Raw genomic sequence first — 24403 nt, forward strand, 5'->3', positions numbered from 1 at the left:
AAATTTTCACATAGTATCAGAGCAAAGAATGAGAGACAGGAAGGGAAAATCAATTATGGGTCAAGATCGTGATGCAGAGGCATCCTTGTCATGAGACTCGTGCAAATTTTCAGAAAATTGCACAAGAGATAGAAATTTTGATTTCTCTATGCTAGCTTCCAAATTGGAAGAAGAAGTTGCTTGCGTAGCAAGCTCTGCATCATCAGGGGTATGGTATATAAACAGTGGAGCCTCCCGGCATATGATAGGAATCCGGGAATTTTTTTCAAATTATCGGGAGGAAAGAATGAATTTTCAGATCACCATGGGGAATAAGGCAAAATGTACTCCAGTAGGGAAGGGTACCATAGTTTTTCAAACAAAAACAAGAGAGCGGTTCCGAGCTACCAATGTGTTGCATGTGCCAGGACTGGGGATGAACTTACTTTCCGTATCACAACTTCAAAGCAAGGGCTATGACGTTTTCTTCATTAAGGAGGAAGTATACGTCAAACACCCAAGCGGGAAAAAGAAAGTACAGATCGGAATCAGAAGTAACAAGTTGTACAGGTTACAGCTAGAATTACCAATGGCACTGATAGGCAGTAATGGAGACAAGCATTTGAATGAACTGTGGCACAGAAGGATGGGACATTTGCACCATGGGGCTCTGAGAATTATCAGGAAAACTATGACAAGAGTTCCAAATCTTAGTACAGAACGAGATGATGTATGCAGAGGATGTGCTCCAGGCAAGTATGCCAAAGCAGTGTTTCCTAGAAGTAAAAACAGGGCCAAGAGTGTACCAAGATTGATACACTCAGATATCTGTTGACCGACGTCCACAAAATCTCTTAGTGGTGTCGAATACTTCGTCACCTTCATCGATGACCATTCCAGGAAAACTTGAATTTATTTTCTGAAAACCAAGGACGAGGTTTTCTATCGATTCAAAGAGTTCAAGGCTCTAGTGGAGAATCTGACTAGAAAGAAAATAAAAGTATTGCGCTCAGACAATGGTGGAGAATATGTCAACAAGGACTTCACCGATTTTTGTGCTAGGGAGGGCATCAGAAGATAGTGGACAGCTCCTTACAATCAAGAGCAAACTAGAGTAGCAGAAAGGAAGAACAGAACTATCGTGGAAGCAGCTAGGGCTATGATGTATGATCAAGATATGCCAAAATTCCTGTGTACAAAAGCATGCAACATGGCAGTCTATGTCCAGAATAGAACTCCTCATAGGGCATTAGGCAAGATTATCCAGAGAAAGTCTTCACCGGGAAGACACCTAAAGTTAGTCATTTCAGGATATTTGGGAATTTAGCATATTGTCGCATACCCAATGAGTAGAGAAAGAAGTTAGATCAAACTGCAGAGAAAGGATATCTAGTGGGATATAGCGAGAACGCTAAGGCACATAGAATCTATCTTCCAGGGAGCAGGAAGGTAGTAGTTCGACGACATGAAGTTCAAGGAAGATAGGGCCTTCAGAAAATCTCGAGAAATGCCTTCTGAGGAGCAATCAAAAGATGAGTCGTTGGTCAAACCACTTCAACCAGTAGAAGCCAATACCAGGAATTCTCCTTCAGAACAGGAGGAATCACAGGAAGAGGAAGAGCTAACAGATGCACCTACTACCAGGGGAAGAACGAGCCAAGAACTTTGACAGATTCTGCGAGATGTAGAAGATTTCATCGGTGCACCCAGAAACAATAAAAGGGAGCACAAACAGCCGAAAAGATATCAGGCCTTAGTAGCTCAGGATGGGGAACCTTCCAGTTTTCGGGAGGCAACTCAACATCAAGTTTGTATGGATGCGATGGTAGAGGAATACAGCTCTATAATGGTGAATGATGTCTGGGAAGTAGTGCCTAGACCTCAAAACAGATCAGTGGTAGGTTCTAGATGGATTTATAAGATCAAATACGCTGCAAACGACAGTGTGGAAAAATACAAAGCCAAGTTTGTGGCTAAGGGGTATGCTCAGAAGGAAGGAATAAACTATGAAGAGACCTTCGCCCCAGTAGCCAAGTATACATCTATTAGAACCGTGATATCTCTTGCAGCACAAATGGGATGGGTGATTCATCAGATGGATGTCAAAACGGCATTCTTGAACGGAGTGATAGAAGAGGAAGTATACATTGAACAACCAAAAGGCTTTGAGACACATGAAAAGAAATCTCATGTATGCAAATTGAAGAAAGCCTTATATGGGCTCAAACAGGCACATAGAGCAGGGTATGATTGAATTGATGGCTACTTGCAGAAGATGAGGTTCATCAAGAATGACGCAGATCCAAATCTCTACTATCTGGTTGTAGAGAATGAGCCTCTAATCCTAGTATTATATGTGGATGATCTCTTCCTGACATGATCATCCAGGCTCATCGAGCACTGCAAGAAGAATCTAGCCGCAGAATTCGACATGAAGGATTTGGGACAGATGCATTATTTCCTAAGGTTTGAAGTTTGGCAGTAGAAAGGGGAGATCTTCCTTGGATAAGGCAGATATGCTATAGAAATTTTGAAGAGATTCAGGATGCAGGATTGTAGGCCTATGGCTACTCCAATGGTCACCAACTAGAAGAAAATTGATGCATCAGAAGACAAGGATGTTGATCCCACCTTATACAGGCAGCTCATAGGTTCCCTGATGTATTTGGTCAATACTAGGCCAAACATTTGTTACGCTGTCAACACCCTCAGTCAGTTCATGGTGGAACCAAAGAGGGGGCACTGGGCAGCAGCGAAACATGTTCTCAGATATATACAGGGAACAGTTGAGTATGGACTATTATACACCAGAATCAATGATATTAGACTGAGTGGGTTTATTGATGAAGATTGGGCTAGAAGTTCAGGAGATCGGAAAAGTACCTCTGGGAACTGTTTCAACATTGGATCGGGGATGACCTCCTGGTGCAGTAGGAAACAGAAATCCGTAGCTCTGAGCTCAAACGAAGCAGAATATATGGCTGCTAGCACAGCTTCGTGTGAAGCCATATGGCTTAGAAAATTACTTGTAAACCTATTCAAAAAAAGGATGGAAGCGACCAAGATCATGTGTGATAATCAGAGTTGCACTAAGCTCTCTGAGAATCCAGTATTTCATCATAGGTCAAAGCACAATGATATTCGGTGTCACTTTGTCAGAGACTGTGTCCAACGAGGAGCTGTGCAGTTGAGCTACACTCCTACAGGAGAACAGGTGGCAGACATCCTTACCAAGGCCCTTGGAAGAACCAAGTTCGCTTATTTTAGGGAGAAGATGGGGATGGTAAATAATCCATTTCAGTAGCAAAAATGGATAAGTATCAAGTGTTGCAGTGCTATGAGCAGCATTTGAGAGAGAGTTGCAGTGCAGATGTAGTGTTGGGAAGGACCAACAACAGCACGGATGCAGAGGGAGCTGCAGTACAGATGTAGCAGTGGCAGTGGTAGAGCCATGGGCAGCATTACAGGAGGCAGCAATGCAGAGGATGTTGGGCAGCAGGCCAAGCATCAACAAAGGTACCGGTGCAGGATGATCAGGGTGATGTTTAGTGGTGGAGCACTACTAGAGCATATTCCTCGCTAAGAGGGAGTGTTGATTTGGGGTAGCATCGGATGTGCTCTAGCCATGAAAATTGGTGGAGAGGCTAAAGCACGAGAGATCTCCAAGACCCATAAATCGTTTTGGAAAATTCCATCCAAATGAGGAGTTACTAAAATAATTAATATTTTTAATGAGCTCCTAAGTCACAACTTAAGAAAATAAAAATATTAATGGGAATTAATAAAGATAAGGATGAGAAGCTTCTAAGAGATAAGGATCAAGTCTATTTTGATCTTAGCCGTTGATTAGAGACTTAATCTCGGTCGTTGATTCATCAATAGGAAAAGTATAAGAGAAGACTTGAGGGTCAGTTGGAAATATACTGAGGGATACCAGTCAGTTCGATTGCTAGAGCAAGGCTTGCTGAGAAATTCGAACTAGTGGTCTGGATTGCAGTGAGAGGTAGTGGGTACATAGCAGAGAGGCAAGGATAGTGCCTGAGAACCAGCACAAAGATCAGAAAGGCAGAACCAATCAGAAAGACGCAGAGGCAGTTGGATTGTGCAATAACTGGAGGGCCTGCGTGGGTGAAGCAGAGAGGCCAAGTGCTGACACGGTGAGGTAGAGTGCTAACGCAGAGGGTCTGGGAGTTGTGCAGAGGCTAGCTAGGCTGACGTTGAGCCTATAGGAAGTGCCAGAGGATTTTTGTGGTTATCTCTGTTGGGTAAGCTAGTTGGCTCTCTAACTGTACTCAAGAAAGCCGATTAATAAAACCTTCCTCTACTGCACCGATTTTCCCGCATTGGGTTTTTCCGGCGACAATTGTCCAAAATAACTATGCCGATGTGTTTGATTCTTGTGCATGTATTTGTTTTCTGTATAATGGTGTGATATTTGCAGTAGAATTTATTTTAATATTTACTGAAGGGATTTCGTAAATAACTTATTGGAAAATAAGTAGGTAAAATAAATTAGTTGTTGCAGTAATAGAACTTCTATTTAGAAATTTTCATAGTTTAGATCTCCCTCTAAACTGGACAACCCTGCCTTCGCTTCTAAAGCCTTTGATCTGATCTTTTCTGCTCTGATACCATGTGAAATTTCCACGAACGCAATAAACTGGATTTTAATCTTCTATTTAATGCAGTTTATTTGTCTTTTGATTTAGTATTTGGAAATAACGATTAAATCACTATTGCATTCTTCACAATAAACACGTTGCAGAATATAAAAACTGGAACTAAGAAAATATGCACATACACATAAAATTGAACAATTATTTTTGGATAAATGTCCCTGGAAAAACACCAAGGGAAATTCAACAGTACAATGATCTGCTTGTCTAACTAGCAAAGCTTTAGCAATCTCTACTACTAAAATAAACTAGAAGACACTCTGTCTCCCTCGGTAATTAATCTGGCCATTGTTGAAGAATGTAACTAGTGTCGGTCTTCATAATTCTATCCGATGAAAAGAAAAATAAAAGAAATGTTATTGTTAAAGAAATTGACTTATTAAAGCATGGGTTTCATGCTTGGGTCAATGATTTTTAGGTCAAAGCCTCCATTGAAGGCTTATAGGTTTTGTCTTGAGTCAATAGAGTCATTGTCATTTTTATTAGACCCTTCTTGAGCTTTTGTATCATGTAAAAAGAATTGCTTTGAGTCAAAAGAGTCATTTGTAACCTCTGCATCAAGTCGGCCCTATCCTCATGAAGTCGACCTGGAATAGGGTTGTTGGACCCAGCAAAAAGGCTATATATAAAGGCAATTCACCTCATTTGAAGCATACACTAACAAGTTCAATCTACAAGAGAAAGACGCAGAAAAAGAAGAGCGAAGTTGAGGAGAGAGGAGGAAGCTGTAAAAGTCAAGGATCAAATTTTTGGGCATCTCTATCTCACACGTGCAATGTTACTGGACTGTTGTTGGGGCTGAAATTTATGAATCTACTGCAGGTCCAAAATTATGAAGCTAAGGGCCAAAAATCTGTATCTGGGGAGCTGAAATTCCCTGGATTGAAGCTACAACTGAGAATTTGATACATGGAGACTTTGGCAGGGATCATCTACTAGAAGGAAGGGTTGACTTGGTGATTGGAGGAGGTCTTTGTCTAGGTCTAAAGGGTCTTGGATTGTCTCATCTTAATTTGAATATACTAGTGGAAGAGTTGCATAGGGTTTTCTGCTAGGTAGGGGTTTTTCCCTAGCTAAATGCCTACATCTTGTGTTCCTTGTTGTGATCTTCTTTATTTGGCATTTGTCTTGATGAATGGAACATAATAAATTGAAAGAAACACTACTAAGAAGAACAGAGTAATCACAAGAAAATGTCAAAGTCTAAGAGAAATCTACCTAAATATTCTAATCCATGTAATGTCCTCGATTTCTCAACATGGTATCAGAGTTAGGACTTTGAAAAGAGGGCAGAAAAGAAGATCGATTTAGCTCCATACCATCTCAAAGAATACAATTACCCTAGACCGAATTAGTGAAGGCAAGAAGAACGAATTTCTGGGCAATTAATCATGCCCTAATTACAGAAATAAGCCCAAGGCTAGCGAAAGCATTTGGAGGGCATACAAGCCCTATTCAAGGAAACCTAAGGGCTAATCTAATAGCCCTTTGTAGTCCACATTCAATGACAAAAGGATCGAAGCTCTTGGGCATCCTTATCTAGCCCTAATCTCTGTTACAAAGTCACAGATCTATTCTAAGAGAGAAAAGGTATAATGAACCTTATTTTTGGAATGACGAAAGATTTGTCTACCAACCTAAGGGTGGCCATACTTCTTGGCATAAGAGCAAAGGTCAAAAGAGACCTCACAAGATTTGCAACCTCCATCCAGTTTCCCGAATCTTGTGCAAAACTCCAAACTCTACCCTAGAAAGACAGTCTCTGAGGTATCAAAACTATGAGCTCTAAGATACTCACTCTACACCTGTGCACTAAGGAAATCTTAGATCCAATTTGTTGGAGGACAATTTTAAGCATATGTTCTATTTATAGACCATTGTCAAAAGTGCCAAAGTTTTGAAATCCATACCCTACTTTTGTTCATTCAAAGTACAAGTTATATAAAAAGAAGTACTGAGCACGTTTCTTGTTTAAAAGATTATATAATCTTAAAGCATATCCGAACTGAAGGCTACAGTTACCAACAAAAAAGGAGCCGAGACTCCTATTTTGACTCTGTGTATAAACAAGACAAAAATCTGACAATGATTGAAACCCATCTTAAAGTCTTGTAGCAAAGCAGCGACATATATATGCATATATATATTCAAGAAAGAGACTATTAGATATAGTGAAAAATACCTTGAAGAAAATAATAAGGAATTCATCGCAACCAAAAGAACAGACCCTTATAGCAAAGGTACGTAATTATGAGGTATGTATAATATATATTCATTTATTAAAGATCTAACATAAGATATTTTAAGGTTAGTTGCTTATATGAGCCTAAGGTTTGTCTTCATTATCGAAAGTTGTTAAAATTGGCATTGATATCTAAGGCTGTAAACTCTAAGTGGCATATGAAAACCTTAGTCATATAGAAACCCTAGATTAACAGATTAACATCATGTTTTTGGTATCACATATTTTGCTTGGTAGTATTTGTCAATAAGTGTTGCAAATGTAAAGATCATGGCTAAATTCAGAGGGAGCACTTCAAGGAATACCTACAAGGTTTGTAAAAAGAACAACTCAAGTTATGTCTAAGACCATAAGATTTTGTAGCTAAACTTTCTCATTAAAAGATACAATAATTTTGAAATTTGTCTTGTATTACTAACTTTCTTTTGTTCAAGGTGTTGAATGGTAAGGATTCTTGTCAGGGTGATTCATCATTAGATTGAATATACCCTTATCATACTATCTCTTATTTGATCATTTTTGGTGAAACCCTAACCTTTAGGGTTCACTGTAAAACCTTGACGCTATGGGTATGTCAATGTTGATTATGAAACCCTAGTTATTTAGGGTTGATTGTTAATGTCTAGGTTATATATTGAATCCTAGATTTTTAGGATTTGGTGAATTAGGGTTTATGAACAAAACCCTTATAATAACTAAAGTAAGATCCTAGAAATGAAACCCTAGTTGTATATTCTTTTGTATGATTGAAACCCTAGCCTGGTCAAAATTGTTATCTAATTTTTGGAATTCAAAGTTTTCATCTAGGGTTTTCAACATAGAAAGAAATTGATATAAGGAATGAAACCCTAGAGATGTAATGTTGGTATGCTAACCTAATTGTTGATATTCATGTTTTAGAAATCTAGGGTTTGTAACAAAACCCTAGTAGAGAGTGATATTCTAGGGCATGATGATGAAACCCTAGAAGTATATTGTTGATATGATTTAATTTTGGCTTTACAACAAACCCTAGCAAAGTTTGACAGGTAATGCTAAAAGCATATTCTTCAATGTTTCACCAAGGTTCCGAGACGAGGGGGCGAGGGAGCGAGGATACGCGGGAGCGGCCTATGCAAAAGCCCCCCGCCAATTTTTAGGAAACGTGGGGGACGTCAAGGTCTTAAAAGCTTATAAATATAAATTATGATTTATAAATTGAGTCCACTATGACAATTGGGTTTGAATTGAAAAGCTACAAAGCATGATCATTGATATGAATATCATTATCTAATATCATATAAATTTAAAATTCTAATTTATAATCATACATCATACATTATGATTAAAGTTTAAACCATATTGATGTTCCACTTCCTACTATGAACATTGAATACTGAACAGTTAAGATTGACATAAAATTATAAAAGTCAAGTCTAATACATCAAGAGTCAAAATTTTATAGAGTCAGAATAACATAAGAACATCAACATATCAAAAGATAAAGGAGCATAATTTTGCTCAAGCCTCAAGGTAATGCCCTGCTAGTCTCTGCATCTAGCTACTGCATGAATAAATAACGATCAACCATATCACCATCTGAATCTGAATCACTAGCATTCTCAAACATGCTAAGTGGCACACCAACCAACCCCATCTGTCTCTCATCAAGTCTCTCCTCCATATCTACCTGTGCATCATCCTCTGGATCAACATCCCATCGTGTTGCTAGTCCCTTCAAATACTCAAGTGTCTTCCTATGCTCAAGACGTAGGGCATTGTGCACAGCAACTAACTTCTCCGCTCTTTTAGAGGTAAGCTTGTTCCTCTTGATAGAGTGGATGAAGCTATATGTGGACCAATTCCTCTCTGTTGCAGAGGAACTAGGAGCGTCTTGTGAATGGAGTGAGGGGCCAGGGCGAATAATGAATTAAATTTATAAGAAAACGAATTGAAACCCTAAAGTATTAAAACTAATGTTAAATTTTAATTATAAACAAAAGTTTATTTAAAAAAATCGGGCCCCTCGACCCCCCACGTCCCCCCTCGTCCCTGCCCCCTCGACCCCCCACGACCCCCCATGGCCCCTCACAACCCCCCATGGTCCCTCACAACCCCCTTTTCGGAAACGACCCCTCAGCACAAGGAAACATCCCCCTGCGTACCCTGTTTTTTGGGAGCGTGGGGAAATGACCCCTTCTCGTCCCCAAGTCCTTGGAGCGCGGGAGAGCTAGGAAACTAGACCCCTAGGGGTGGGGGCGAGTCCCCATGGAACACTGATATTGTTATGATTGATTGATTGAGTTGTTGATATCTAAGGCTTTACGTCTCACAGATGGAGTCTAGGGTTTATGACAAAACACTAGCAAGATGTTGAAGTCTAATATATATAAAAGATGTGACCCTTGTTGATCATGAACCTAAGTTCTAACTAGGTTTAGGTATTTGATGTCTAAAGCCTAAATGTTTTGATGCTTCCATTGTAATGACATGATTTTGATATAGTTGAATTCGTGCTTCTGTATATTTGTATTTGGTTGTACTTGCTATTAAAGTTTTGCAGGTACGTAATCTTCAAAATGTTGAAAATGTTCGTAATTAAAGATAATAATAATGATGAGCATGATGAAGGAAGCTATAAGAATGATGATGATCAAGATGACCTCGACGCCATGAGGAACACTGAAGCCTTAAAAGGTTGAAGTTTCTCTAATGTTATAAAAGAAGGTAGTTGTTGATCTTCCTAAGTTGAGAGGGAGCTTGGATAGAAGAAAAGATATATGTCCCCAGTTGAGAGGAAGGGCATAAAATGAGAGTCATAGTAAATACCTTGAATAAAGAACGAATGAAAGAACTACAAATGGATTTGCGAACAAAAGAATTGAAAAGTACTGAGGTTGTATTTGGTGCTACTGAAGAGGTAAAAGAAGAAAGCTTCCGCCAAGTTGTATCCAACAATTTTATGATGATATAAGTAGCATCAGAATAATTGAGGACCCTGAAGGTTTGTGTTTACTTGTATATATATTTGAAGGTTTATTACTGATTGGGGTTGTGATTGTGCAGGATCTCTCCATAAAAAGTTTGAACGTTTGAAGCATGCTTGGAGTAGTGGATATATATATCTGATTTAGTTGATAAGGAGAGATGAAGCATCTTGTGGCAACAAGATGCTTGGGAGGACATCTGGCTGACCTATGTGTTGATGTCTAGATCACGATGTAGGGAGGGTGGCATTGGTCATGTAGCTCCGACCTTGGATAGATAACTAGATCCCTGGGCTGGTGTTAGAGCTTAAAAGCCAAATGGTAACTAGAATGGCTAAAGCTTGAGTACACCTTAGTCCCACCCGATTAGAGTACCCTGGTCGGGTATCTAATTTGTAGCATTGTGTGTGCTAGAACTCTTCATAGTTCATTCATTATGAGATCTTCCATGTACCTATATTTGTATGTTATTATGAATATCTCCCTAGTTAAGAAGGAGTGTTGAAGACTGTAACTAGTGTTGGTCTTCATAATTGTATTTGATGAAAAGAAAAAGAAAAAAAAATATTGTTAACGAAATTGACTTATTAAAGCATGGGTTTCATGCTTGGGTCAACGATTTTCAAGTCAAAGCCTCCATTAAAGGCTTCTAGGTTTTGACATGAGTCAATAGAGTCATTGTCATTTTTATTAGACCCTTCTTGGGCTTTTGTATCATGTAAAAAGAATTATTTTTGAGTCAAAAGAGTCATTTGTCACCTCCACACCAAGTCGGCCCTGTCCTCGTGAATTCAGCCTGGAATAGGTATATTCAACCCAGTAGAAAGGCTATAAGTTCGACTCATTTGAGGCATACATTAACAAGTTCGATCTACAAAAGAAAGAAGCAGAAAAAGAAGAGTGAAGTTGAGGAGAGAGAAGGAGGAAGTTGTAGAAGTCAAGGATCAAATTTTTGGGCATCTCTATCTCACATGTACGAAGTTATTGGACTGTTGTTGGGGCCAAAATTTCTGAATCTACTGCAGGTCTGAAATTCCGAAGCTGAGAGCCGAAAATTTGTAGCTAGGGATCCGAAATTCTGGATTGAAGCTACAACTGAGAAGTTGACACTTGGAGACTTTGGCAGGGATCATCTACTGGAAGGAATGGCTGACTTGGTGATTGGAGTAGGTCTTTGTCTAGGTCTAAAGGGTCTTGCACTATCTCATGTTGATTTGAATATACTAGTGGAAGAGTTGGACTGGGTTTTCCCCTAGGTAGGGATTTTTCCCTAGCAGAGTGCCCCTACATCTTGTGTTGTTGTGATCTTCATTGTTTGGCATTTATCTTTATAAATGGAACATAATAAATTGAATGAAGAATTAATAAGAAGAAAATACCAATCACAAGAATATGTCAAAGTCTAAGAGAAATCTACCTAAAGATTCTAATCCATATAATGCCCTAGATTTCTCAACGGCCCTCTCTCCCAAGAACTAGCACTTCTTGACTATTTGCACTGCCTGGCTAGAAATGGGTATGGTTGCCTCCAGAAAAATCATACAACCTTGGAATTACCTTCTGGCATGTTGTCCTGCCTCTGAAACCCACTCAATCTACCTCCAAGACACTAATCTGGCATCCAGCAACTAAAACGTGGCTCCTTCAGCAACTCGCGCTGGGAAATCTGGCTACTTGCCTAGCTATAGTGGCCTCCTCTTCCTATCTCTCAAACACTGGAAAATACTAAGGAAAATTCCTTTAAAATCTTGCTCTCAAATCTCTGTTTAAACCCTTGTCTCTGACGCTTCCCTCGCTTCAACTGCGCCCTTGTTGAATACCTGCCACTAGGTAGTTGGACTGCTCAATTCACAATTGATGCCTTCTCCAAGCCCTTCGACCTGCTCTTATAATCTCTCGTTGGAGTCTCAACAGCCATGATCACATCTCAAATGATGGTTAAGATCATCCTGACTCTGTCAATTAACTTTTCCAGAAGTCTCTAGAGCAAAATCGAACTCCCATAATTAATTCACTTTAATTAACCAATTTTCCTAAGTTAGACTTAGGAACTTTTAATTATTGGCTAGTTAATTTAATTAAGGCGTTTCCAAGTCTTTTCTCGTGAAACATTTTCTAGGTTTTGGAGATTTCGAGTTCCTTAGCCTCTTAGACATCATAGAGACTAGAAACTTGTTCGTTACTACTCCAAAAACTAGCACTCCCTCTTAGCGAGGAAGGTGTTCTCCACTATACCCATCTACTCCCTGAAGTAGACAAAATTTGAACTACCTAAGGCTTTTGTGAGTATATCAACCACCTGCTAGTCTATAGGAACAAGTTGTAGCCAAATTGACCTGCGTTGCTAGTGTCTGACAGCTATGATACAACATGTTGCCATAATTTAGCAAACCTCCAGTAATCATTGTCTGCCATGTTACTGCGCTACTCTGATTCACGTGCTACCTATTGTAGTTGAACCAAATTGTGCTTCCACTAAAATACTCTGATCTCACACTATTGATGCCCTTGTGCTACCTTTACACGGCTACCATCACTACAACTATGTGTGATCTCGATCTCCCGCTGGGAAATCTCTTTTCCTTCTAGCAAATCAACTTGGTTTGCTCCTTGCTACTCGCACTGTTGCCTATAACTACTCTGGTTAACTGGACTGCATGACACTGTTCTGGGAAACTAGTTCTTCTTGAAAAAACCCTTTTCGGCAGTCACTCTGCCTCTTGCTGCTCACTGAAACTACTCGCTCTACCTCCGGATCATTTATCGGCGCTGGCACACGATCTATAGCCCCTCTGCAACATGTACTGGTTGACTATCTAACTTGCACTGGAAACTGCCTGCTATGGCCTTCTTTGTTGGAAATTTATGTCTCCCTTCCTAACTAGAATGTTGGAGACTTGCTCTAGCTGGAAACCCCTTCCTAGAGTCTCTCTTTGGCTGGAAGTTTGGAACTACACTTGCACTCTACAACTGGTCAATTCACACTGCCACTCCATTCACACGGATTTCTGCACTTCATACTTGCAACTGGAAACTTGATCTCTCCTTATCTACTGTGTCACTACAACTAGCCCTACACCTGTCTCTCGAGCATCTGACTGCGCCTGCGCCTCACAAATGGCTCTAGAACTTTCTCTCGAGTATCTTATTGCACCTTACTGACCTGTCATGACTCAATACTCTTGCTACTTTTACTATTAGGCTCTCGTAGCAAAGATAATGATCCAACTGAGGACCACACAACAACTGGATCTGATCTACTAATCAAGCCCTCCTTGGCTAGATATGGACTTCCTTGTTGCTCTTCCCTCGGACCCTGGCTGACCTAACATATTGGAGCATCATACTCCTCCACCATTTGAGGATAATGTTGCAAACATAGTGAGCTCGTCCTCCAACTTTGAAGACAAGTCATCAATCTCCTCAGAATCACCTTCCTACAAGTCATACTACCTCCTTTTGCCTTTGAAACCCACTCACTTTGTCTCTGGGACACTAATCTAGCAACTGGCAACTGAAACATGGATCCTCCAACAACTCGCATTGGGAAATTTAGCTGCTTGCACTAGCTGTAGCAGCCTCCTCTGCAGATGAATTCAGCCTCCTCTTCCTATCTCTTGGACACTGGAAAATACTGAGGAAAATTCCTCTGGACTCTTGCTCTCAAATCTTTACTGAAACCCTTGCCTCTGATGCTTCCCTAGCTTCAACTGCGCCCTTGCTGAAAACCTGCAACTGGGTAGTCAAAATGCTCAACTCACAACTGATGCCTTCTCCAAGCACTTCGACCTGCTCTTATAATCTCTAGTTGGAGTCTTAGCAGCCACGATCACATCTCAACCAACGGCTAAGATCATCCTAACTCCACCAATTAACTTTTCCGGAAGTCTCTAGAGAAAAATCAAACTCCCTTAATTAATTCACTTTAATAAACCAATTTTCTTAAGTTAAACTTAGAAACTTTTGAATTATTGGCTAATTAATTTAATTAAGGTGTTTCCAAGTCTTTTCTCATGAAACCTATTCTGGGTTTTGGAGATTTTGTGTTCCTTAGCCTCTTAGACATCATAGAGACTAGAATACCAGTCCACTACTACTGCAAAAACTAACACTAAAAGGCTTTAGACATGCATTCTTTGGTCTTACAATGGTTTTGTCATGAAATGTATTAGGATACCTCCCATGAGGCAACAGATCCTATACCAAATAATTCAACAAACAAGAGCACACCTTGTCCCCATTGAGTTGTCTTGCACATTCCATGACATTTCACAAACACATGGGCACTCCCTACTCAAGAACCACAAAGTTATTGGTCGTGACTAACTTGCTTGTCTTGGAGATTTACCTAAAAGGATAGCTTAATTAATGTCCAACAAATGAACACAATCAGTAATAAATGTCAGGTGGTTATTCACAATGTAAGTCTCAGCAAGGAAACCTTTGTTGATTGCAGGGTCCCCAAAAAGATAGGCACTGGTTCCAGATTTGATGAAGAATCGCAAGAACCCACTGGAGGGTTGTTATCAGATTGTGGAATAGCAGTATTGTTTCTTTAAATTGATAAATTGTATGTGCAATCAGAATCAATTATTAAAGTGACTGCTACATTTTCAATCCGGAAAGAATACATGGTGTATCTTCATTTTGTTCACTAATTAAGGCATGAATCACAATCTTAGAAAAAATATTATTTTCCATTTTGGAGCAGGTGCATCAATAACATTGTCATCATTATTAAAGCTATTACTAGATGAACTGTCCTAACTATTGGCATCATCAAACTTAGTTTATATACCGCAACGTATATTTGATACGTCATGTAATTGTATGGGCATGACCATAATCGTGACCATCTCTTGTCCCTGAACCTAAATAGCATTGATATGTCAATTTTTTAGAAAATTGAAAATTCTTGGTACAGTATAGTTGTATACAGAGCATATATATATATAGACGGTAATATGACTAGTCAGACAGAGAAATCATCTCCAACAAAGATGTTATAACAAAGTTTCTCAGCCAGGATAGATTGTCATTATTTTGGACGATTACTTCAGTAAATTTTGGTATCTCTGATGCAGGCCAGAAAAGTCATTTTTAGAAAAAGTAACGAGGGATGGAAAACATCACCGTGGCCTTTGCATTTGTCTAATTAAGCAGAAATACACTTCATTCTGGAATCTCCTCTCAGAAAACACCATGGCATGATGTAGCATTTTTGCTGCTCTCTCTAATGATGAAAAACAGCCTCCTAGAACCTTTTTGTTTGTCAGTTTTATGTAGTGTTTGTTTTTTAATCTTTTGAGGTATCTGTCATAGGATGGCATCCCTGTACATATCCAGCATGTATCCTAATTGGATATAGATCCTTGATATGTGAGTGTGTGTGTATAGAGAGAGAGAGAGAGAGAGAAAGATGGGGAGGGTGCCAGTGTACTGGTAACATAGCCCCAGAAAAACCAAGATGCTACATTGGAAATTGACAATTTTCCTTTGAAATTAGCTTAAACATTAAAAAATCAGACAACATAGTTAAGTTGCAGTGCAATATGAATCAACTGCGGCTACCATATTATCACAACAAACTACACACTTCAATAATCTTATTCATGCCTCCCTATTTTAATAAATTTCATCCTTGGGGAGATGCTGTAAACATTTTAAAGATCCTACACCTGACGTAATGAGGATCACAGCCATAGATATTCACAACTTTAGAGAAACTAAATTGACAATTGTGTATAATTTAATTCAATATGCAGAGCTGACTTCATATGACTGGAACCTAGCTATAAACCTTACCTGTAAGCATCTCCTCACACCGCTGATCAATTCTCTGATAAAGATCTGTCCTTTTAACTGAAAAAAAAAAGCAGAGAAAGTCATAGTCCAATTCTGTCAAGGAACTCTGCATGTTTTCAGCTTCTGCATCAGAGCTATCACTGCAGGAAACTGTTATTCTTGAGGCTACTTGTCCTTTGAGAGCGTCATACGGTAAAGGAAATGAAGTTCGAGGAACTCCTGCAGCCTGGCATAACAGAAGAAGAAATGTAAAAACTAGTTTCACGAATAAGGAACTAAATGAATACAACTACTAGAAGTATGTGAGTTCTCTAATCTACCAATAACCTGCAGGTTTAGAAATTGCTTTTAGTGCAAACTGTTTTAGACCATTGAAAAATGCCATAAGAAAACTAAGATTTCAATGAAAGAATATGAAGGATTACATAGTGCATGCCTTAATGATTTCAAGGCCACGACGAATGCGGTACCAGTCATTGCGCTCCACATTACAAGCAGTGGAATCACCTGCTTTCAGAAGAAGCTGCACAGCTGTATCCCAGTCACCATTGCTCTGGAGTGTTCTAAGCTCCGAGTTCACATCAGAGACAATTTCAGGAGATGTTTCTGGCACATCCGGCTTGCCATACAAATACCTTTCCCAGCAAAATAGTGAAGAGTTATTGTTTAACCACTTAGTTCAAGAATTTCCCTTAGATTCAATCTTTTATAGTCCAATTTACAGTAAATTTCACATAGTAAAACAACATAATTTTAAAATTATAGTAGCACACATTTCTAATCCACTTAGCTTAGAATACAAACCAGGTAAGAGCATTGCATCAGGTCATCTCACAGAAAAATAAAAACAGAGTACCTATTGCCTCAAGTTCTGCCAGAAAAATCTACAGTACAAAAGTGTTGGACTACAACATTTGTCTGAGACATCCTAAAAAACAATCTAGCTAGCTTCTCTTAGAAGTTAAGAACATGCTCTTATTTGACATTTCTCCCTATACAACAACAAATGTATTCAGGAGAGGTTGCCATGGATTAAAAGCATATATTGTTTAACGTTTGACATTTCATATTTTGTTTTTGATGTGCGAACCTGGATGCCATTTTACTTCACAGTTATTACAATGTAGTATTTAATAAAATGGTCATGTTGCACTCAATTTTTCAAAGTTCCAAGGAAGCAGAAGTGCCAAAATTTTTCAACAAGATCGGATCATCTGTAATGTAATATAAATGATCCTATAAAGACCTTGAATGTATGTAACAACATGGGTAAGTGTTAATTTTACGATAACAATGGTATGTTCTATGCTTAGATCAATTTTACTTCAATTTTCTTTATTAGCCCAATATCATATCCAATTTAGCAATCACATCAACATGATAGTAAAATGCAGATAGAACATAAACAATAACAGTAGAAGACAAGCCAACACAAATTTCCCAAATTGAGCCCGACAGCACTTCTGCATAACTTCTTGAAGTTAAGTTCCATTGGAGTAGTCACGGACTTGCAGTCCACCATCCCAAATCTTTCAAGTAGCTTCACAACATATTTTCCTTGAGAAAGGAAAATCTCCCCTGGCTTTTGCCAGACCTCCAACCCTAGGAAGTAATGCATCAGTCCTAGGTCCTTCATATCAAATTCGGAAGCCAACTCTCTCTTAGATTGATGAATAAGAGGGTATGCACCTGTCAAAAAGAGATCGTCCACATAAAGTACCAAGATGAGAGGTCTATCATTCTCAACCTTAAAGTAAAGGTTTGGATCAACTTCACTTCTTGTAAATCCCAGCTTCATCAGATAGCTATTGATCCTCTCATACCAAGCCCGGGGTGCTTGCTTCAACCCATAGAGGGCTTTCTTCAACCTGCATACATGTGTCTAACGATCTTGAACTTCAAACCCCTCAGCTTGTTCCACATAGACTTCCTCTTTAAGTGAACCATGCAAAAAGGCAGTCTTGACATCCATCTAGTGTAGATTCCATCCTTGTGAGGCAGCAAGGGCTATAATCAAACGGATGGTGGTGTAGCAAGCAACGGGTGCAAATATCTCATCATAATCTACACCTTCCTTTTGAGAGAAGCCTCGAGCAACAAATTTGGCCTTGAACTTCTCAACACTTCCATCAGCACCATGCTTGATCTTGTAGAGCCATTTAGAGGTGACAACAGATTTGTCCTAGGGTCTGGGGACCACATCCCAGACATCATTCTTCATAATTGACTCGTACTTTTCGTTCATAGCATCCTTCCATACTTGTTGCTTCACAGCGTCTTCGAATGAGCAAGGTTCAGACTAAATAATGGTGCTCATAGCAGTTAAGTACCCTTGGTACCTATTAGGATTCTTGCTTTCATGAAATGTCCCCCTCAGTGCAACATGTTTCTCAGCAGCTTCGAGAGTTTCCCTCAGCCATGAGGGTCTCCTTTTGGAGGAGGAGGATCAATGGGATCCATCGGTTGTTCAACACCTGTCATCGGCTCATCCTGTGAATCTCCCTGATTTCCTGCTTCTGCTTCTTTGTCCTTCCTTGGAATAGGAAGGTTGCTAATCTTCCTTAGGGCAGCGTCCTCATCGAAGGTGACATCATCACTCAACTCTACTTCTCTTTGACCAGGCACATAGATTCTATATGTCTTAGAAGTTTCATTATAGCCTAGAAAAGTTCCTTTCTTCCCAGATGACTCCAATTTACTTCTCTTATCTTTCGGCATAAGAAAGTATACGGGACTACCAAAAATTCTAAAATGAGAAACATCAGGTTTCTTAACGGTGAAAATTTTTTCAAAAATTTTGGACTCCAATGCTTGATGAGGGCATCGATTTTGAACGTACACAACAGTGTTGGCAGCTTCTCCCCATAAGAACTTTGAAAATCCTTGATCATGAAGCATGGCACGAGTGGCTTCTATAATGGAACGATTCTTCCTTTCAGCAACACCATTCTTTTCAAGAGTATATGCAGTAGTAGTCTCCCTCTTAATGCCAGCTTCCCTACAATAGTCATTGAATTCATTTGACTCATACTCGGTTCCATTATCGATCTTTTATCTCTTGATCTTCTTTCCTGTTTGATTTTCCAACAAGGCTTTAAAGGCACAGAACCATGAGAATATTTCATCCTTCTTCTTCAAAAAAAATATCCAAGTTTTGCAAGAGAAGTCATCCACAAAGACAACATAATATAAATATCCTCCTAATGATGTGACAGGCAACATACCAGATAGATCAAAATGAACCAATTGCAAAATGTCTGCAGTCTTGCTATCACTTGAGGTGAATGGTCCCCTTGTATGTTTTCCCTTGGCACATCCCTGACATACACCTTCATGCTCTATTTTGAATTTGGGCATACCTGTAACCATCTTCCTTGCATCGGGTAGAGCCTTATAGTGAAGATGAGCAAACCTCTGGTGCCATAGTTCAGATTGAAGAGATGTGTCGCAAGACATGGCTCCCAGTGGACTTCCTCCAACTTGATATAAACTGTCAACCCTGAATCCAAGAGTAAATGCTTCTTTGAAATTTCTTTTCCACACACGTACCTTTCCATCGATGAATGCCACCTTGAATCCTTTGTCTTCCATCGTCGAGATAGACATTAGATTCTTTTTTAGATCAAGTACATATAGTACTTCTTGAAGATGATCAGTGTTACCTTGATTCAATTGAAAGGTAACATTCCCAACTCCCTTCACGGGATAGGTGGCATTGTCTCCAAGGATAATTTACAAATTTGTATCCTTCTCTATCAGATTTGAAAGAGCTTCTTTGTACCTAGTGAAGTGCCTTGAGGCACCACTATCAATCAACCAATTTCCCAAAGTATCCAGAGGAGAGGCAGTGGAGAGGGTAGATATAAGATAAAATTCCTTTTGCTTAGAATTTACAACATTAGGCTCATCATAACTGGAGTTTCTTGTTCTTTTAGAAGCTCGATCATTTCCAAGTTGAGTAGCAGAAGCATCCTTTTCCCTTTGTTGTTGAACTTGCCATTCCTTTGATTGTTGTTGTTGCCCCTGGAATGATTGTGATCATCATCATGAAATGTGTCCCTTCTATTTGGACACTCCCTGGCATAGTGACCAAACTTGTTGCAAACGAAACATCTTCCCTTCCTTCCATTTTTGAATCCCGGTCTTCCTTGACTTTGCTTCTTTGAACCTGCATTGTTCTTCCTCTTGGCATGAGCGAGAATGCGGTAGGATTATTCCTATTCGAAAGCATCTCCAATTCCATCATTCTTGTTTCTTGTTGAGAAGTTGAGAACATCTAGTCAGCAATGCTTCAAAACCTGGAATTATGTCGTTATTGAGAATAGTAGTGTTGAACACATGCCATTCAGGAGGAAGACCTCCAAGGGCAATGAGAGTGAGCTCCCTGTCAACAATAGCTTCACCAATCGAAAGAAGATCAATTTTTATCTTGGTAATCCTCATGAAGTAGGATTGAATATCCTCACCTTTTCCCTTCTTTATATCCTTAAGCTTGTTATTGAGGAAAAAAATTTGATTTGCAATGCTAGATTTGAACATGCCAACCAACCTGTCATATATCTCCTTTGATGTATTCAAACCGGAGATGTAAGCAACTAAGCGCTTATGAATAGAATCCTTGATGATCTTCTTGGCTTTGACTTCACCCTTCTTGTACTTTGTCTTAGCAACAACCGGTGCATTTGAAGGAGGTTCCAGAATCTTTCCCTGCCCATAATCCATGACATCTTACTCTTCTAAAGTCAAATCAAGAGACATCTTCCATGCATGATAATCATACTTATCATGAAGCTTATCATTAGACTTGAAGTAAGATGTGGAGGCCATTGAGACTTGTTCTTAATCAGTGATTGCTCCTCTTAGTGATTGCTCTTCGCTCTTGCTTGGGCTTTGTCTTCACATCAACTCTAGTTCCATGTTAATTTTGGGATAACAATGGTATGTTCTATGCTTAGAGCAATTTTACTTCAATTTTCTTTATTAGCCCAATATCATATCCAGTATAGCAATCACATCAACATGATAGTAAAATGTAGATAGAACATAAACAATAACAGTAGAAGGGGGTCCAACACAAGAGGACACAAGATATGGCACTAGCCACGGGCAAACCCCAATGTGGGGAAACCCTTGATCAATTCTTCTTATAATTCTTCAAAAGTTCAGCAGTGAGAGAGAATACAATTTACAATATTCACTTGCCCAAACTGATCAGTCAAAACAACAGAACCAAAAAGTCAACGTTGGTCAACAGGGTTGAAATTGACCTCCAAACCAGCTTAGTCAACCTTGGCCAACTTGGCCTCCAATAGCAAGATAATGCAGCCCAAAACAATCGAAAAATAACCAGTCAAATCTGGTCAACAAAAGTCAATGCAACAACCTGAATTAGGGCAGTCAACAATGGTCAACGCAGGGGTCAAACTGCCTTGGTTTTTTGTGCCCAAAGAGAAGTCTCCCTAACAAAACTGAAGTCAAACAGGGTCAATGTTGGTCAAAGTCAGCCTCCTGAAATTTTGGCCTCCTGAAATTTCGGTCTCCTGGAATTTTGGCCTCCTGAAATTTCGATCAAATCCGATCAACACAACAGCTAAAAAAGACAGTCTTCCTTTCGCACATGTGGAGAGAGAGAGGCCTAGAAATCCATACCCAATCAAGATGAGAGACAGAAAGATGAATGAGATGAGATGCCAAAATGAGGAGGAGGCACCTTGTATTTATATGCAACGTTGAACGCTGGAGGAGGCTAATTTGATGGCTGGCCAACCTTGACAATTTGTCCATAATCAAAATAAATTCATAACTTTATTTGTACATGTCAGAATGGGATGATCTTTAGATCAATCCTACACCTCTCGAAAAGAGGAATCCAAGAAAAATATCAGTTACCTCATAAGAGTTGTCCAAAGTGATGTTTGGCCCTAGTTGCCAAATTTAACAACAAGCCTATTATTTTGGCGAAAAGTTTCATCCTAAGAGGTTTTTCGTCTCACTTACTCATGTGTGTTTCTGAACACAGATGGTCGGCAAAGTTTTTCCCTCCAGACTCACCCCAAAGCTAAGGTGGAATTCTTCGTCAAAGTCTTAAGAGAGTCCTAGTGTTCTAGTCGAGTTCGATGTAAATGTAATTTGGGAATAATTTAAGCTAGTTGGCTAAATTATTTTATTAAAAATTACTTGGTCTACTAGATCATATTGTGTCGCATAATTAGATATGTGTCTTGAGGGTCTAGACTCTAAGCCAAATGTGTATTCCCCCTTTCAGGGTTGTAAATGTAAAAGTCTTATGTATTAGAGGGTGGAAAATTATTAAATCCTCTCGTGTGTCAATTAATTTACTTTCCTGGAAAAATAAAATTAAATCCTAAGCTAGAAAATTAATTAATTAGTGTCAGAATTAAAATGTCTTAGGAAAAATACTTCTCCAAGTAGAAAAATTCGTGGGTCCTAAGAAAATTAATTTTTGGAAGTCTTCCACCAAGGGAATATTGTATATTTCAAGAAAATTTGGACCAACAGACCTGGGTGGTTAACTCAAAGTCAATTTTTTTACGAAATTAGCTCAAAACAGTTAATTTTGAGCTAATTAAAATGGAATTAAATGATAAATTCGAAAATTCCTCAAAAATAAAAATTCAATGGCTAAAATTAAAAGATCTTCAAGAGTTTATCGACAACCAAGATTACTTTCACAAGGATCAAAGAAACTAGTCGTTATTTTTCCACTTGGAGGGTTTAACTATAAATTAGAGTCATTTGAGTCTCTCGCACGATGATCTTTGGCTAGAAAATCGCTGCTAAAGCTTTCATGTAAACTATTGTCTTGCTGGGAAATATGTTTTCTATCATAATAAAGACTTTGGGGTGCAATTTCAAGGTGTTCCATGTTCATGATTTGTGGTATGTACTAACTACGGGCTTTCCTATGTTGTGCTGAATATTGGTAAGATCTGTTTTCATTAGATGGAGATAAAATCATGCTATTGATAGTTTTGGGCTAATCTTAGGTGGTTTGATTCCCCATATGATTAACAGATTGTCTTGAGATAAATACATAGTGTTTGCAGGTACTTCAGTCCTTGGTCTCCAAGTTCACAAACTTGGGCAGAAATTATTTTGCTTGGATCTCAAATATTTGTATGGTGGATTTAATCTTCGCTAAGGCTATAGTGTGCATTGGGTTTCTAAAGTATTTTTAGTCATTCATTAAAGAAGAAATTCCATAAATAAATAAATAAATTTAAAACCTGTGTACATTTGTAAATTTTGTGAATAGATTTGTAAATTATTTTTGCTAATTGGGGTTTTGGGTTTTTTTAGATTTTGTATATATTTAGGGTTTTGGGTTTTGAAATTTAAATTTATTTTTTTTATATTGGGTATTTGGGTTTCTATTCTAAATTTGTTTCAGGATTGAGGAAGAAATTGACATTCGAGACCTCATAAAACCTAGACGTCTAGGGTTTTCAGGCTATTTTTGCAAGTTTCTTATTTTCAAATGGGGGAAGAAACTCATTTTCTGAAGGCCCTAGCCCTTAGCCAAAACTAAAAGGCTAGTGTTTGGGATCTATTTTGCAAGCATTAAGAAGGTCATAAGCCCTACAATGGCTAGATCTCATTACAAACAAGGGTTTCTTCAAGGGATTGACATTTTATCTTTAACAATTTGTTTTGCAGTGATTTTGGGGTTAACATTCTGTTTTCTGGTGGTCATCTTCATTGGAAGTCTTCCTAGCCATCGACACAGCCCCAAGGCCTCCCTTGGTTTGCTATCTGAACCCTAGCTTCTCGCTATTTTACCACTGTTGTAATTTCTATTTTCAACAGTGATATATAAGCCCTAAAATCACATTTAATTTGGTCAAATTAACTGAAAAATGCAAAATTTGAATTTTCCTAAAATTTGGTCACTTGGACGTTGGTTATCTAGCCTAGATCTGATTTTTTGCTTGCTGGAATTTTACTGCATAACTGAATATATCAGATCTGAACTTTTTATGGATAAATCACCTTAAAGGCTCAAAATTTCAAATTTTCAATTTTGGCAATTTTTTCCAAGTTCTGGGCATTTTTTAGCATTTGTTCAAGCACTAATAGCTCACTGGTTTTTGGCATTTGTTCAAGTACAGTGATGTGTAGTTTAACGGTAAGTCTACTTGGGCGAAGCTCAAGAGACCATGGTTCAAATCTCATTGAGTACATGACCTGCTGTGGTGGCGGCTCGAGAGAAAATTCCCCCTGCCCCCCCGCCTTGGCGGCACGAGAGTCTCGCTTTGCTAAAATCATCGGATCTTAGTATATCAACTTGCAGATAGTTGGATGTACTCTTGGTGTTATAGTGGCAGCTACGAGGATTGATCCTGGGTCTCCCATAGATTAGGACTGGCAGTTATCGATTCACCACATGGTTAAAAAAAAAATAGCTCACTGGTTTTCTGATTTCTTCACTACTATAACAAGTTTTTCATATCTGATATTTTCTGAATATCACACTCTAAAAGTCCTAGAAACTTGATTTTTTCAATTTTGATAATTTTTTCCTAGTTTTGGTCATATTGGGTATTTGTTGTAGCATCATTAACTCGTTGATTTGATGATTTGTTTACTGTTGTAATAAGTTACTTCAGATCTAACATATCACTAAATACTCCATTTTAAAGTGGGCTAAATTCATAAATTTACATCTGCTAATCATTTGGAAAAAAATTTGTTTCATATATTTGGTAAATTCCATG

At 38.8% G+C, this 24403-nt stretch overlaps 1 protein-coding gene across 2 annotated transcripts in view; it reads right to left on the reverse strand.

Moving 5' to 3' along the window:
• Positions 1-24403, reverse strand: part of IPT9 (isopentenyltransferase 9) — a 336165-nt gene that overhangs the window by 143833 nt on the left and 167929 nt on the right. For both annotated transcript variants that reach the window (XM_089437271.1, XM_089437272.1), the window contains exons 5-6: positions 16105-16303; positions 15669-15894 (exon numbers count right to left, since the gene is read on the reverse strand). In XM_089437271.1, coding sequence (XP_089293397.1) covers positions 15669-15894; positions 16105-16303 — 425 coding nt within the window. The remainder of the gene's footprint in view (positions 1-15668; positions 15895-16104; positions 16304-24403) is intronic.

This window comes from Pinus tabuliformis, chromosome 5_2, assembly GCF_031772625.1.
Source record: "Pinus tabuliformis cultivar Carrire ecotype Pingquan chromosome 5_2, CPIR1, whole genome shotgun sequence".
In the NCBI taxonomy this organism is placed as follows: Eukaryota; Viridiplantae; Streptophyta; class Pinopsida; order Pinales; family Pinaceae; genus Pinus; species Pinus tabuliformis.